The 16598-nt window shown below is 38.2% G+C and overlaps 1 protein-coding gene across 1 annotated transcript in view; it reads right to left on the minus strand.

The window, feature by feature from the left end:
- Window positions 1–16598, minus strand: part of IARS (isoleucyl-tRNA synthetase) — a 131902-nt gene that overhangs the window by 32431 nt on the left and 82873 nt on the right. Inside the window, exons 25-29 of the mRNA XM_006900735.1 lie at window positions 16293–16467; window positions 13022–13134; window positions 8280–8375; window positions 6782–6958; window positions 5474–5579 (exon numbers count right to left, since the gene is read on the minus strand). Of these exons, the coding sequence (XP_006900797.1) occupies window positions 5474–5579; window positions 6782–6958; window positions 8280–8375; window positions 13022–13134; window positions 16293–16467 (667 nt within the window). The remainder of the gene's footprint in view (window positions 1–5473; window positions 5580–6781; window positions 6959–8279; window positions 8376–13021; window positions 13135–16292; window positions 16468–16598) is intronic.

A 16598-nucleotide genomic window follows, 5' to 3' on the forward strand; every position in this document is an offset into this window, starting at 1 on the left:
TTTTAAAAATTTTTTAAATTTTATTATTTTTTTGTGTGTGCTGTCAAAGAGTTACATTATTTTAAGCTTCTAAGTCTCCGTCACAATCTCTTAACAACATGTTCTATCTATGAGAGACCAAGTGCTCTTAGGAGCACTCTGGTTGCACTTTCTCCAAGGCAAATTGATTGTTCTTCTGGTGATCTATACAATATTCGGTATTTTTTCACCAACACCACAATTGAAAGGCATCAAATTTTCTTCAGTCATCTGTATTTACTGTCCAACTTTCAGATGCATATGAAATAATCAAATATATTATGGCTTGGTACAAAATAGTCTTTAAACTGACATTCTTACTCTTTCACACTCTGGAGTGTGACACGACATTGGTTTTCCCAATGTCGTGTAACTTTTGATTTCATGACTACTACTGCCATGGGTGTTGATTACAGATTCAAATAAAACATCTCATTTCCTTGACAAATTTGATTTTTTTCCTTCATCTATCACAATGTTGCCAGTGGTGAGGATTTTTGTTTTCTTGATGTTGAAGTATAATCCATAATGAAAGTTGTCACCTTTTACCCTCTATAGTAAGTACTCCAAGTCTTCACTTTCTCCAAGATTGTGTCAACTGTAATGCAGGTTGCTGACAGTCTCCTTTCTTGATGTCACATTCTTCTTCAAAAAGTGCAGCTTCTCAAAGTATTTGTTCAGCATACAGACTAAGCACAGAGAAAGGATATTACCCTGATATATACATCTTCCTTCATTTTAAACCCATTTTCTGTTCAGAGAAAAGTATTATAACAAAATGTGCAGAGTACTTCAGTTAGAAAACCAGAAGAGAATAACACTTTGGAATTTCTCAAGTTGAAAGAATTTAAGAACAAATTTATGCGTAAAATTGCAATACTGAAAGAATTCTATGGGCACAATCTTGAACGATTCAGGAAACATCAAAAGGTGGAAGGAAAGCACGGTCCCTGTTCCAGAAAGAACTGGTCTACACTGCACAAATTCAAGTAGCACATGAGCAAAAAAACACCGACAGAGATAAATGGAGAAGTCTAAGCTTCACTGAAGACACTGGTAAAAAGGTAAGATCCCAGGAATTGACAGAATACCAGTTAACACATTTCAACACAGATGAAGCACTGACCATGTTCACTGAACAGGCTAAGAAATTTGGAAGATAGTTATCAACCAGGCCAAATGATTAGAAGAGATCCAAAAAAAGAAGATTCAAAACAATGCAGAAATGATCGAATAATATCACAAGTAAGTGAAATTCTGATGAAGATTATTGAAAATTGGATAGAATAGTGTATCAACAGAGAACTACCAGAATCCAAACAAGCTGGATTCAGAAGAGGCCACAGAAAGAGGTACATCACTGCTGACATCAGATGGATCTTGGCTGTAGGCAGAGACTACCAAAAAGATGTTCACGTGTGTTCTTCTGATTATTCAAAAGCATTCTGGCTGTATGGATTTTAACAAACTATGGACAGGAAAATGAGGATCCCAGAACTCTTAACTGCGCTCATGAAAAACTTACACATGGACCAAGCAGCACATATTCATACAAAACAAGAGAACACTACTTCAACATAGTTTAGAAAATTAGAGAGTATCAATTGAATTCACATCCATTTTAACCCATTCCATTGTTCTTTCCTCCTTTAGAGATATTCTCTTCCAACATTCAATTTTAAGAAATTTCTTCAACCATTCTTTTAAGGTTAGTCTGTTGACAAGAATTCTTTTCCTTCATCTAAGAATATTCAGATATTCCTGTCATACTGTAGCATACTTTCATTAAACAAATTTCAGAGGAGATAGCATTATTTGAAAAGAAAATTTTACTTTCTGGCTGCCATTTTTTCTAATGAAAAAATCTATTTACTGAACTGCTTTCTTCCTCTAATACTGTATCACTGTTTCCAACAAGTTTTAAGTTTCATTTTTTATTCTACAGATTCTTTGGGACTTGGGGTTTATTTCAGAATCTACAGGTTTGTATAAACCTACAAAGACCTGTGACAAGTTTCCATTGGGTTCTTTGTATCTCCTATTTGTTTCACTTTATGTTTACAATTGCTCCTTGAACCTACAAGGAGGAGGAGATAAAGTAGATGAATGGGATCTTCTAAGAATCAAATCCCAAAGCACATCCAAAAACATCTCCAACAGGGCAAAAGAAGAAGCCACCTACTGGGAAAAAGCATTCAGTAATAACATATCAGATAAGGGACTTATATCCAGAATTTATAAAATACTTGAGCACCACAACAAGATAAAGGTAAATAATCGAAAAGAAAAATGCGCAAAGGATATATGACGCCATTCAGATGGCTAACAAGTACATGAAGAAATATTCAAAATCCCTAGCCCTAAGAGAGATGCAAATTAAAACAACTATGAGATATCATCTCACCCCAGTCAAAATAGCAAAATTTAACAGAACAGCAAGCAACAAATGCTGCTGAGGTTGTGCAGAAACTGGAACCCTGATTCACTGTTGGTGGGAGTGCAAAATGGTACAACCCCTGTGGAAAGCAGTATGGCGCTTTCTCAAAAAGTTGCAAATAGAGATACCATTTGACCCAGCAATTCCACTACTGGGAATATACCCTGAAGAGACCATAGCTGACATCCAAGCAGATATATGCACACCCATGTTTATTGCAGCTTTGTTCACAATAGCAAGGAGTTGGAAACAACCTAAGTGCCCATCAACAAGTGAATGGATAGAGAAGCTGTGGTATATTCACACAATGGAATACCATGCTGCATTGAAAAACAAGGAACTCATGCAATATTATTCAAAATGGTTGACTCTATGCTGAGTGAAGTATCCCAGTCACAAAAGGACAAATATTGCATGGTGCCACTGTTGTAAAAGAGGACTGACCTTGGGGATGGGGAAAGACTGAGAAATGAGAAAGATGGGTTCAATAATGTATACTGCACTGAAACAGAAGAGGGAGAAAACGATTTAAAAGGATGTGTGATTAAGTATTTCTGTCATACATCCAAGCAGATATATGCACACCCATGTTTATTGCAGCTTTGTTCACAATAGCAAGGAGTTGGAAACAACCTAAGTGCCCATCAACAAACGAATGGCTAGAGAAGCTGTGGTATATTCGCACAATGGAATACTATGCTGCATTAAAAAACAAGGAACTCATGCAATATTATTCAAAATGGTTGACTCTGGAGAACATTATGCTGAGTGAAATATCCCAGTCACAAAAGGACAAATATTACATGATGCCACTGTTGTAGAATGGGACTGTCCTTGGGGTTGGGGAGAGACTGAGTAAGATGGGTTCAATAATGTATACTGCACTGAAACAGAGGAGGGAGAGAACCGTCTAAAAGAGAGATGTAACTGGGTATTTCTGTCATCACAGGAGACTAGAGCGAGGGCTGCATGGTGGAGGGGACCTGGGGGAGGGTTTGTAAAACAATGAAAGAATCTTTTCTTTTACTTTTCCATAATTTTTGGACTCATGTACTTATAACTTGTTAGTCAAATTTGTCTTCTAGGTTGCAACACCCCCATGATACATCTTGAAGGATATGTACATGTACAGCCAAGCACAATCAATAAGAGTGCATCTGAATTCCAAAATCAATCTCCATAATAGTCTATGTGTTTCCTACTGCCAAAGGGGCCCTTTAGAGTAGTGAGAGAAGATCTTCACCCTGAAACCCACAGCGTCCCTTTTCAGCAGGAAGTAGCTAAGAGAATACGCCGTCCCCTTTTCCTTATGACTCAGGGTGAAGTCTCTCTCAGGGAGGAGTGATAGGGAATGGCAAAGGATACACTGACAAAGAAGATTAATCAGAACTGGCTTTGACAAGCACTGTGGCATTTGGACAAGAACAAACTGGGAGGAGGGTAGAGAGAATAGTGCAACAATGAATGAGTGGAAGCCCAAAATCTCTGTAAATGTTTATGAAAATTAATAAAATATAATTATAGGAAAAAAAAAAAGTATTTCTGTCATGACAGAACTCTAGAGCGATGGCTACATGGTGAAGTGGACCGGGGGGAGGGTTTGTAAAACAATGAATTTTTCCTTTACTTCTCCAAGAGGGTAGTGTTCTGGGGGGGAGGCTTGGGAGGACAGAAACGTTCAACAATGAATGAATGGAAATCCAAAGGCTCAGTAAATTTTTACTGAAATTAATAATAAATTTAAATTAAAAAACAAAAAAACCCAAACAATTGCTCCTTGAAAAACTTTTATTATACTGTCACATAATCTTAGTATTTCTGGTTTGTTTGTATTTTTATCCTTTTATGCAGTTTCAGATCTTCCTGATTCTTGATTCACTGAGTGGTTTTCTATTGAAATGTAGACATTTTAAGCACACCGGTTCTGAAACTATTTGAGCTCAGTTGTAGCACCAGACATTGCCTCATTACTGACAAGTGGAAGTAAACGTTCCTGCTCTCTCATGGCTTAATGTGCTGGGTGAGGGATGAGAGTTCCTGCTTCTCCCTTTGTTTCCACAGATTTCTTCTTGGATGTGAGAGATAGAAGTATGTGGTTACCTTGGTGCTGGTGACATATAAGCTTATTAGCATTTGGTACAGGTGAAAACTTCTGGAAATATTCCAACAAGAGAGGGAGGCTTTTATCACAAGGTGGCAGTGGAAGTAGAGCAGCATCCACTGACATCACAGAGGGTTGAAGTCTCGGCTCCCTATCTGGTCTTCTCCATGACCACTAAGGTGGTAGGCTCTTAAGGGTCTTGAGTTCAGTGGAATCTAGACTCTTCAATTAGCTTCCCCTGCTGTGAGCAGGGATGAAGCTCCCGCTTCCCCTGTGTATAGCAGTAAATGACCTCAAAGTTTTCTGTCTTGAGAGGCTGCCACTTTCATGGACGTCTTGCTGGGAAAAGCAGGATTTTATGGGACTTTTTTTTTGTAAACCTGTTGGCATTTCCAGGACACCAGTTTTTTTACAACTTCATGCAAAGGAGGTAAGAAAACCCGGAGAACTCACCACTGCTCTGTTACTTTTTCTCAAAATCTGTTCTACCATCCAGAGTTTTCTTATGCTTTTCCTTCTTTTTTTCCCTACTGTTGTTTTACTGCCTTTTAATCTCCTCTTTTAGATGTAACTCCCCAAAAAAGAAACAGGGAGAAGCTTCTCTATTCCATGCTTTTAAAAGTGCACTCACTCAGGATGGTCAGTCAGAACTGACTCACTAATGTTTCAGCAGATTTTAGGGAAGAGCTAACTCCCACGTGAGGATCCCGCCCAGCTGTCTCCTAGGGAGCCACTAGTGGACATAAAACACCAGAGAGAGATCACATTTGGGTGAACAGCACCACTACTTTTGTGGGTTCCTTCTGAGGACAATTACAAAAAAATTTCCAGATGTACCAATTCCTTTATCCTTTAAAGATATCCATAAACTTATGTGTAACAATGGAACACAAAGCATGAAGTTTATTTGCTCTTACCTTGCTCATTGCCATTTGCAGAAATGTTAAGATTGACATATGCACAAGCAGGACCAGGCAAATATGATCCTACAGTGAGTGTAATTTCCAGGTCAGACCCCTTTAACTGAACATATGAAAATACATGATCAAATACAACATCAGAAATGCAGTGAGCCACACAACAACAAATTAACAGCATAAAAGAATAACTACATGCAATTTTGTGAACATAATCTTATCAATGGAATAATTAAGAGCTACATTCCCTCTCCCTATTTTTTCCCTCCATGTACCCTGTTATTTAAAAAGAGGGAAAAAAATTTTTTTTTCTCAGATTCTGTAAGGATATACACATATCTGTCTAAAATTCAAACAAAATTTAAAAACATTAAGACAGAAAAGCAAACTTTCCAATATGTTGTTTTGACCAACTGACAATGTCAATGTTTCCTATTTGGCCCACAATAAAGTAGGAGCAAGAAAAGAAAGTGACCAAAGCAATGATACAGTAAAGGATTTTTCTCTCTGTTATAAACACAGGTGCTGTGGTGGACTGCTTTGTAGGGTGCTGTCCTCAGGAGAAACATCGATGCTGCACTACTAACCAGAGCACTGTGCTTTGCTAGTGGGCACCACTCATCAAAAGTCCTAAGGAGAAATATAGGCACTCTCCTCCTCATAAGACTTAAAGCCATGAAGGGTCACTAGCAACTGAAATCAGCTTGAAGACAGTGACTGAGGGAGGGAGGTACAGACTACTGCCTTCAGCATTATCTTCCAAGTGCTGGAATTAGGCATTCTTGGTTACACTTTAAATCCCCAGATATGCTAACAGAGAATGCCACCATAATTTCATATGCAACCTATCACTATAAGATTGCCATGAATCAAAGTCAAAAGCAACTAACTTTTTTTCCCAAAGAAAAGCAACTAACATAATAATATATTTATTTTCAAGTCAACTGTTGTTTGACAAGAATTAACAGAATGCCCTATACTGACTTATATGATTTAAAAAAAAACCCAAAAACCACCACCACCACAAACAAACCAGGAGCCTCGAGTCATCTCAACTTCTGGTAAATCTTATGTACCCTCTTGGCAACTCCTTTCCCAAGAGAAGTGCTGCTGTGTACAGATCAACATTCCCTCCCAGGCCCATCTTTCAGAAACTTTCTCTAACCATTATTAATGCTTGTCCTGATTAATAATTTAGGACTAAATATTACACTATTCCTATTGAAGGATAGAATATCAAAAGGTGACTACGCAGACTTAAAAACTCATTTTTAAAATCTGAACAGTTAAAAAGAACTAAGAACTCACCTGTGTGTTTTCTTGAATAAGGATTTTCTCTGATGTGGGAACTGGGTATGGTCTCAAAGGAGCCTTTATGGTGGCAAATATAAAATCTGTGTGGGTTTCAATAACATTATTCAGATATTGTCCTTCTGACTTGACTTTATAATACACCGTTACTTCATCAGCTGGAACCAGACTACACTAAAACAACAAACAGAAAATTAGAAAAGGAAACACATTGTGTTAATCAAAACAAAGACTGGGCAATCCTTTAAATTAACTATATGACTGTACATTATCTGATTTTGTTCCTATCTCTCATCTTTTAAAGACAGAGAATGTGTTTTTTCCTAACAAAAGCAGTATCTTATTTGATGAAAGAAAAAAAATTAACTGAATAACTGAGAGTTGACTGCAGTGTCAGCCAATTATCTGTTAACACGGTCTCCTTAAACCCTCAAGCACTGGTCTCAGACACTGCGCACATGTAGGAAGACAAGCTGCTTTTAACTGCTGACTCCCATCTAGAGATAGAAGCGCACAGGCTCTCTCATTTGCAGACACAGGGCTGCACCTTTATTCTGCAGGCCTATAGATTTGTTGCAGCCTAATCTGATGCCCAGCATGCCAATGCTATTAAAAGTTCATTATTTTCTTCCCTGGGCTAGGAGATTTTCCCTGTGGACTTTTCCAGATGACAATTACTGTCATCTCCAATTTTTTGTGCCTTAATTATAATATAACTGTACCAATAAGAAGAGCTACCTCTTAGCACATGATTTTGTGAGAGACAGGGAATTAAGAAAGGCAGGGAAGAGAAACAGCTCCGATGAAATAAAAAGTACCCAGCTGATAACTGAACAAGTATGGGCTGAAAGAGGCCCTAAAGAGCCAAATCTGAATGGATTTGCTTAGTAAGACCATTACTCTACCCCCATGGTTTATGCAAATGGCCACGTCTATTTTCCAATCACATGACAAACAAAAAGACCTCACTAGACTCTTTATCTGAAGAGCAGCTTGTAAAAGGATATAGCTGCTACCTGGTCAGTCCCAATCTCTTTCTCTTCCACTTACACAGGTAGAGGATATAGTTAGGGAGATCAAGAACAGATGCATCAAAGTGAAGAAGTCCCTTCCTTAGGAACGCAGGGGATTCAAACCAAAACCAACCTCACAGGTCCATAGGCAGGGTCTGCGCTATGACCAGCTGCAGGAAACTGGGAGCCAGTAAAAAAAATGCTCACCTGAAGTTGCTCTCTCTTCCTGGCAACATGCCCCAAGGCATGGGTCCCTCCCTGCCTTTCCAGAGTGTTTTTCCCCCTTTTGATACTTTTCTCTTTAACTCTTCCACATGGCTTATCTATCTTTCACCAATCATGTCTCCTTTGACTACCTTTTTCACTGATTTTGATAGATTACCACTATGTATGTATGTTTACTTATTTGCAGTCACCTCAATTCAACTTCTCGCAGGAAATATTATCAAGTGGTAAAGACATAAACATAAGGTTTCACTGACCTTCTTGCGGAGTTTCTGGATGCGATTGATGACCTCTCGAGCCATACCTTCATCAACCATTGACTGGTCAGGAGTGACATCTAAGAGAACTAATGCCTGAAAGAGCAAAGGATGCACACCAAGATAGTGAAGTCAAAATGTCCTGTTCAGACTTAGTTCAAACATTATACTATTTAAGAGTAAACACTGAATCAATGACCTGACTTCATGCTTAAAGAGACAGAAAAAGATAACACAAACACAACAAACCCTAAAGCTAGAGCTCTCTCTGACATTGCTGCTGAGTCAGAAATGACTCCCGGCTGATTCTCCAGTGGGGTTTTGGAGGCTGTAAATCACATGTGGAAGAGGTTGCCAATCTGAGCTGCAGACAGCATCACACAGCCCGAGAAGGGCCACCTTTCAATCTCCAGTGAAACTCCAGGGATTACACGTGAACCTAAAGTGACTCTTTGACAAGATCAAGAAAACAAAATATTTAGCTAGAATGAATAATATAAGTGAAAACACAAATACCAAAGCTGAAAATAAACCTGAAGACATGATTATTAACCAAAAAGGAATAAAAAGAGTTAAAAGAATATATAAAATGGACAAATTCAGGAATCCAGCTAAAAGACACAAACAGACCAAAATAAAGAGACTAAATCAGTAATCAAAAATCGTGACACAGGACATAGACACTGTTCTGCTGAACATAAAGATGTCATGGGTAGGAGGTAACCCAATGGCAACTAAGAAAAACAAGAGGCTAGCTTAAAAAAAATAACATGCTAGACTCCTTCAACACATGAGTGGATAAATACAATGTGGAATATGCATAAAATGAGAGAGCTCTGGTGGCTCCCTGCTGGTCAACACAGATATACAATTCAAATCCACAGAAGAAACATGGTCAATCTTCTCCTTTGAGATTGACACCCTCTGAAAACTCGCTGGAGGGTCAGCTACAGGTTGGGTGTGACTCAGGGACTCAACAAAAAGAACATGCATAAAATGGGTTATTCATCAAAACAACTATGAGATATCATCTCACCCCAGTCAGAATTGCAAAATTTAACAGAACAGCAAACAACAAATGCTGCCGAGGTTGTGAAGAAACTGGAACTCTTATTCACTGTTGGTGGGAGTGTAAAATGGTGCAACCCCTGCGGAAAGCAGTATGGCGCTTTCTCAAAAAGTTGTAAATAGAGATACCATTTGACCCCACAATACCACTACTGGGAATATACCCAGAAGAGACCATAACTGACACCCAAGCAGATATATGCACACCCATGTTTATTGCAGCTTTGTTCACAATAGCAAGGAGTTGGAAACAACCTAAGTGCCCATCAACAAGTGAATGGCTAGAGAAGCTGTGGTATATTCGCACAATGGAATACTATGCTGCATTAAAAAACAAGGAACTCATGCAATATTATTCAAAATGGGTGAGCCTGGAGGACATTATGCTGAAACATCTCATTCGCAAAAGGACAAATATTGCATGGTACAACTGCTGTAAAATGGGACTGATATCAGGGTTTGGGGTAAGGCTGAGAAAAACTGGATAAACTGTGTATACTGCACTGAAACAGATGAGGGAGTGAATAATTTAAAAGCGATGTATGATAGGGTATTATGGTTATTATAAGAGTCCACAATTAAGGTTGCATAGTGGAATGTACTTGGGGTGGTGGGAGGGGTGCGGGGGGATTGTGTACCAGGGAAGGAGTGTTTCATTTACTTTTAAAAGAGGAGCGAATTGGGGGTAGGGGGGCGGGGGGCGAGGGCAGGGCGGGGAGAGAAGTGAGAGTTATAAATTTGTTTTAAAAAAAAAAGTTTAGGGGAGCTCTGGTGGCCTAGTGGTAAGGAGCTGCAACTACAATCCAGAGGCGCACGGTTCGAATCCACCAGATGCTCTGCCAGGGAAGGAGAGACAATCTCCTCCTGTACTAGTCAGATCTGATTTGACGGTACACTCACACAAAAATAATAAAATAAAAATTAAAAAAAAAAAATGGGTCATTCAGCCAGAAAGGGATGAAGTTCTGGTATATGTTCTGTAAAGACCCTACCTTAGCAACATTATGTTAAGTAACGTAGATACTAACAGGCAAATATTATGTGATCCCAAATATGTTAAATATCTAGAACAGACAAATACTTGGAGACAGGGAGCAGTTGTGATACTCCAGGATCCAGGGAAGTAGCAAGCAGGGGAAAGCACAATAGAGCTTAATAGGTACCGAACTTAGGAATGGTGATGATTTCTTAACATTGTGAGTCTGATGACTGTCCAAGGCCTATACAATGGAAAATAATTGAAATTATAATGTTTATATTGTGCTTATTTTAATACAATTAAAAAGAAAGACTTCAATGAAACACTACTTATTCCTAAAACTGAACAAATGACCTTAAAAGTCATGTGGTTTTGTCACAGATCCAAGAATTCAGCAACTTCTTTATGTATGGAGATAGAGCATTAATTTTTCTTCCAGATAACAAACCTCAACAGGTGACACACATACAAGATTAGACAAAAATTAGCGACATAGAATAAGATTAAGAAAAAAATTTCCAAAATGAAGCCTGGAGAGACAAAAAGGCAAGAAGCACATGATTACTTCTAGGACAAAAACTCTTTTAGAATACAGTTTCAAAATAAGTATAAGACAAGAAGTTGGAACCAACTCATAGTTGACTCACTAGCAGGTCTGCTGAGGTTCTAAACTGCACGAGAGGAGATTGCTCACTTTCTCCCAAGGATCGATGGTGTATTCAAACTGCCTTTGGGCTGGCAGCACAGTGCCTTACCCACTGGGATACACATTTTGGGATATGATTTCGTTTTTATCACTTTTTTTTTGGAGGATATTATCTAGTTTCAAATGCTTTCTTCTTGTCAATTTTCATCTACTTTTCAATTTTATTTATTCTAAAAACTTAAGATGACAATGAAGTTAAGGCCAACTGGCCATTTTTATTTCATTAGCAATCAGCTGTGGGCTGGAAGCCTGTTATTTAAGCAATCAGGACCTGGTGGGCAGGTCTTTCTATCTGGTGTTAATTGTGTTTGGTGAGAACATTATTCTAAGCAGTACAGCACTTGGTTTGTCTGTCAGTTTGCTGTACTGAAATGACTTGGGGTTGCTGTGATACTAAAAGATGTGCCACTGTTATGTCAAATGCCATAAGAGTTACCCATTGTGGACAAGTTTTGGTGAGGCTTCCTGATTAAGACAGACTAGGAAGCAGGTTGGGCCATCTAGTTCTTTAATAACAGGTCTTTGAAACTCTGTGAACACTAAAAGAATATGTATAGTTCTACTAGTGTAGTGGTAGAGCCCAGATTGGAAGTCAGCTAAAATGAGGAAAAACAATAATAAGTATCATTTACTCTGGGCATGTTGCTAGGAAGGGCTATTCTTTGGAGAGAGACATGATGCTAAGAAGTATAGAAGGTCAGCGAAGGAGAGGCAGACCCAAAACTAGTTGGGTAGACATGGTGACTTCCATAATGGGTTCTTGCATGTCAGGAAGTTTAAGGATGGTGCAGGATAGGACAGAGTTCAGCTTTTTTGTTCATAGGGTGGCTATGAGTTGTACTCGACTCAACGGCACCCAGCAACAACAGCAACTCCAAAAATAATTAAAATGTTGTTTCTAATGTAGAGCACCGAGAACTATGGTGGCAGAGTCCATCCATAGCCACCAAGCTCATCCACAGGCTGTGCCTCTCTAGGGGTCTAATCTACAGGAGCTCCTCCAGAGAAAGATGGGCAATCTCCTCCCATTTGGTTTTCAGGGCTGGAAACCCAATGGAGAGTCAACTATAAGTCTCAACTTTGTAGCAATAGTATATTACAGAGTACTTGACAGTAGCCTTGAAGGTATTATCTTCATCTTCCAATAAGGAAAATAAATCAGAGAAGTTAACAAACTTGCCCTGCTTCACAAAGACAAGAAGAGATAGAAATGGAAATAAAAGGTTCAGACAGAGCCAACAAAGTTCACTACAAAATTTAAATCATGATAAGAGACTCAAAATCAGATGAGACTTCTATGAGAACAGTAAGTTCCTCAGGACTTTTCTAACAGTTGTTGTTCCTAGAAGCCAGTAGGAAGGTCACTTAGAATAGAAAAGTTAGTGTTCTAGGAGAAGGGACATGAAGTCCCTGATTGTTTACAAACTCTTCATTCCATTTCCTCTTATCTCCTCTTGCACCTTTGATTGCAATACTGTGTGCCTATAATTAAATTTCTAATTCAAAGCCTATTTCTAAAGGCTTGAGGATTTGGCCTTTGTAACTGAGGTGTTTCATCATATCCATAGAATACTAAGCAGGTGCATGGCAACTCTACCAATTCTCTCCATTCTCACATTAAAGATCTTACAATCTACCTGCCAGAGAGATCTGGTAGCCTAGTGATAAAAAGCTGCGCTGCAACCCCTGAAGGCCTGTGGTTCAAATTCACCAGCCACTCTCCTGCAGAAAGATGATCAATCTCTTCCCATGCAATTAACTGCCTCTCAAAACCTGCAGCACGTAACAATCTATGTGCCTGGAGAAATGTGGTCAGGAGTACAAAGAGCCTTACTATAAATCATCATTACAAAAACACAAACTCCAGAATCTAAAAGAGGTTTCTTTCACTACTCCTACCTAAGACCCAAGATGCAACTCTGGAGCATTTTTCTATACTATTCAAAGCAAGTAAGTCATCAGGCAGAATTTAACAATTTATAAAAATACCTGTGTGTCTGAGTGTGCTTCAAAGTGTACAGTTCCCTGTGTGACTTGATCCACTGTGTACATGAGGCGGATATCGTCTTTGTGCAACTCATGGCCTTCCACAACAATGGTCCCTATAAGAAGAAGCAAATGCCACTGTTAATAAATCTGTTCGCCCTCCTGCTCAAGTCACCTCCATCTTAATAACACATTATGACACACTGAATGAAAATTTCACATCATAGCAACTAAGGGTTATTTCCTCCTAACTTAAGCCAAGACACTGAGCATTCTGATTTTCAGAGCAGCATTCTTTAGACTATACTATGTTGCATCAAAGACAGATAAATCATCAACAATGTATATTATTTTAAATAAACTTACAAATCCAAGCACATATCAAAGCAAATAGTTCTAGAGGATAAAGATCAACAAGACATCACAAAGAACAGAACAATTTACTAAGAACAAAGATATGAGGAGCCAAACAAGACTTCTGTCTGAACATCCACCCATGACTGCACCATATAACCCTGGTGCTTTTAACATTAAAATGAGGAAAAAATACCTACTGAGCAGGAGGCAATGTCAAGTGCCAAGCATCATGCTGTTCATGGTAAGCAAAGAGTAAAGACGATGCTGGCAATTCCTTTTTTGTCTTCAGACACTAAGGACACACCTAAGTCTCGTCTGCTGAACTAGGTATTTCATCAGCATGGAACAGTTTAATCAGAAGTTATTGTGTAAAATGTTTTTACTTCAAATAGTGCTTATGCTGCAACATTTTATTAGTTGGTAGAACAAGTTATATTTGTGACATTTTGCTAATTTACTATTTCAATGAGTATTAATAAGGAATCAACTCTTGACTGCTATCCAAAAATATGCTCTCATCTAAAAATATGGAGAATCATAAACATATCTCCCTTAAATTTCCATCATTAGATTACAACCTAAGAGGTCAACTGATTCGTGTATTCTTAAATGGCTTTTGAAAAGACATCAAGATGGGGGGGAGAAAGACATCAAGATGCTTATGACTGTCCAACTTCAGAGGAGGTCCTCGCAATTATCCTGTCCTGTGGAAGGAGCAGGAAGTGAAACAGTGTCAGCTCACAGCTCCTTTGGGCATTCCTGACCATCCTTTCCTGACCACACAATGTGGCTAGCCTCCAGTATGTGTTCTCATACTACCCTACTTTAAAAAATATCCCTTAAAATTGTTGATTTGAGTGAAAGTTTACAAACCAATTTTTTTCCAATCAACTATTTGTATATACTTCATTTTATAAAATATATATAACAGTATTATTTTAAAGACCTCCCTATAATTCTTATTTGTGGTAACTGTTCAATCCAACACCTTTCTGCCTTACTACCTCATACTTCTGCAAGTATGTCTCAAAACCCTGATCAATGATTTCTTCAATGTCTCTGTGTACCATGAAGGAAAGGCCAAGGTCCTTCTTATTCAAAACCCAGTGCCAGCCCACAGAAGGGCCAAAAACATCTGCTGAATGAATACAGCTAATTTTGTTCAAATTTTTCTTAACACAAACAAACAAACAAACAACACAACACAACAAAAATCCCAAGGTACAAATTCCAAATATTTTAGAGAAACTATGCCAACTTCTGGGTCACAGGGAGCTGCAAAAAATGTCACTACTAAATCTTTTCCTCAAAAAAATAACTATATTTTCTACTCAATACTTGCTGTTTTCTGACACTTCCGGAAGAAAATTCATCTTCTTTTCTCCAAGTAACATCTAGCACCAATGCATGCCATTTGGTTTGTCGTGAAGTTTAAGGGCACCTTGACTCCCTCAATATTAGAAATTTTGTAGTCACTGTTTCTCAGCACTAGGATAATTAACATTTGTAGAATTCAATAAGAAATTTCCTAGATTTGATAATTTCTATCTCTGTAAGAATTAAATTCCACCAACATTTTACTTGAATAAATATACACTCAATTTTTTTTCCTGACATTAAAATACTGGGAACATCATAAAGCATGAAAAATAAAAGGCTAGGTAAATACATTACCAGGTATCAACATCAAGAACCAGTATGCAGCTATTAAAATAGCATTTTTTTTCTTTTCAGAAAGATGTTTATCCATACTTGACTATGAAAAGACATTCCCCAACGTAGATACAAAAGCATTTATAAGAGGAATTGCACAAAATGTTTAATATATAAAAAATAAATGGCAAACAAAAAGAAAATAAAACAGATTGACAGATGCACAGATATACACACACCTATAAATACATGAAGGCAAAAAATATGAAGTTAAAACTACAGTGGATCTCAATTTTGTACAACTGTAACTAAATTACATGTAATCAGAGGAAAATATATCAAAATTTTAACAGTGGCCCAGTATTCATATAGCTAAAAAGCACATAAAGTAGGTTTACCCATTTTATGGCAGCAGATGGCTGGTGGGTTAGGATTATTTTCATTTTCTTATCAAATCTTCCTAAATTATGAGAACACATGATGCAGAAATTATAAACTTTTAGATTCAAATAGGGTTTATGCTGTAATGTTTTATTACCTCATGAGAGGACTTAGATTTGGGACATGTAAGGATTCATTGCTGGCTGCTAAGCTTCTATATAAAAGTCCTGGAAAATCACTGCATAATTTCCCCAAATTTCTATAATTCTTTGGTTACAAGGTTTTTTTTAAAAAATTTTTTATTTCTGTTTATGTGCCATCAAATCAGATCTGACTGATATAGCAGGAGATTGTCCCTCCTTCTCCAGTAGAGCATCTGGTGGATGTGAACTGCACACCTCTAGGATTGCAGTGCAGCTTCCTGCCAGTAGGCCACCACCACCAGAGCTCCCCTTGATTACAAGTTTTAAAAAACCTTGTTTTAAGTAAGTCTGTCTGAGAAAGGGTGAGACGAAGTTTCTCCTTGGAGACTAGGATTCTAAAGCTCAATCTCATATGCTTTAGGCATGTGGCCAGGACAGACTGGTCTGTGGAGGACATCATGCTCAAAAGGGTGGAGGGGCAGTACAGGAGAAGACGACCCTAGATGAGATGGATTGATAGAGTAACTGGGGTAATGGGGATTGGTCTGTAGGAATCAGTGAGAATGGCTCAAGAGGGGGCAGGTTTCAGAGATGATGTAATAAGGTGGCTATGAATCACAGGTGACTCCATGGCATAAAACAACAATGATCAGAAAAGAACCAGTTAGGTGTAAACAGGATGTGCTAATAAAACCATCTACATAAGCAGTTAGCAGTGCCCTGCTGCACTAAATACTTACCACTCTTTTGGAAACATTGCAGTTCCTCATCACTCAACTGCTTAATGGAAGTCATTACCGCCTTAAAGGCTCCTTTCAGTCGTCTCCCAAGGATCATGTGATCAGGTTCAGCCCTTAGCCGAATGCCATACTTATCTTTATCTGCAGACAATGTAACTTTCCTAACATTCAATTCCTATAGTTGATAAGTAAGAGAAAATTTTTAAAAATAACAAAAACACTGAAAATCTTTGTGCACAGAAAATCTTGGTACAAAAATATTCACAACAGAATTACTCATAAAAACATGTACGGATAAGCACAATT

The sequence above is a fragment of the Elephantulus edwardii genome, unplaced genomic scaffold (assembly GCF_000299155.1).
Source record: "Elephantulus edwardii isolate Elephantulus edwardi_28Jun2011 unplaced genomic scaffold, EleEdw1.0 scaffold00292, whole genome shotgun sequence".
NCBI classification, from domain to species: Eukaryota; Metazoa; Chordata; class Mammalia; order Macroscelidea; family Macroscelididae; genus Elephantulus; species Elephantulus edwardii.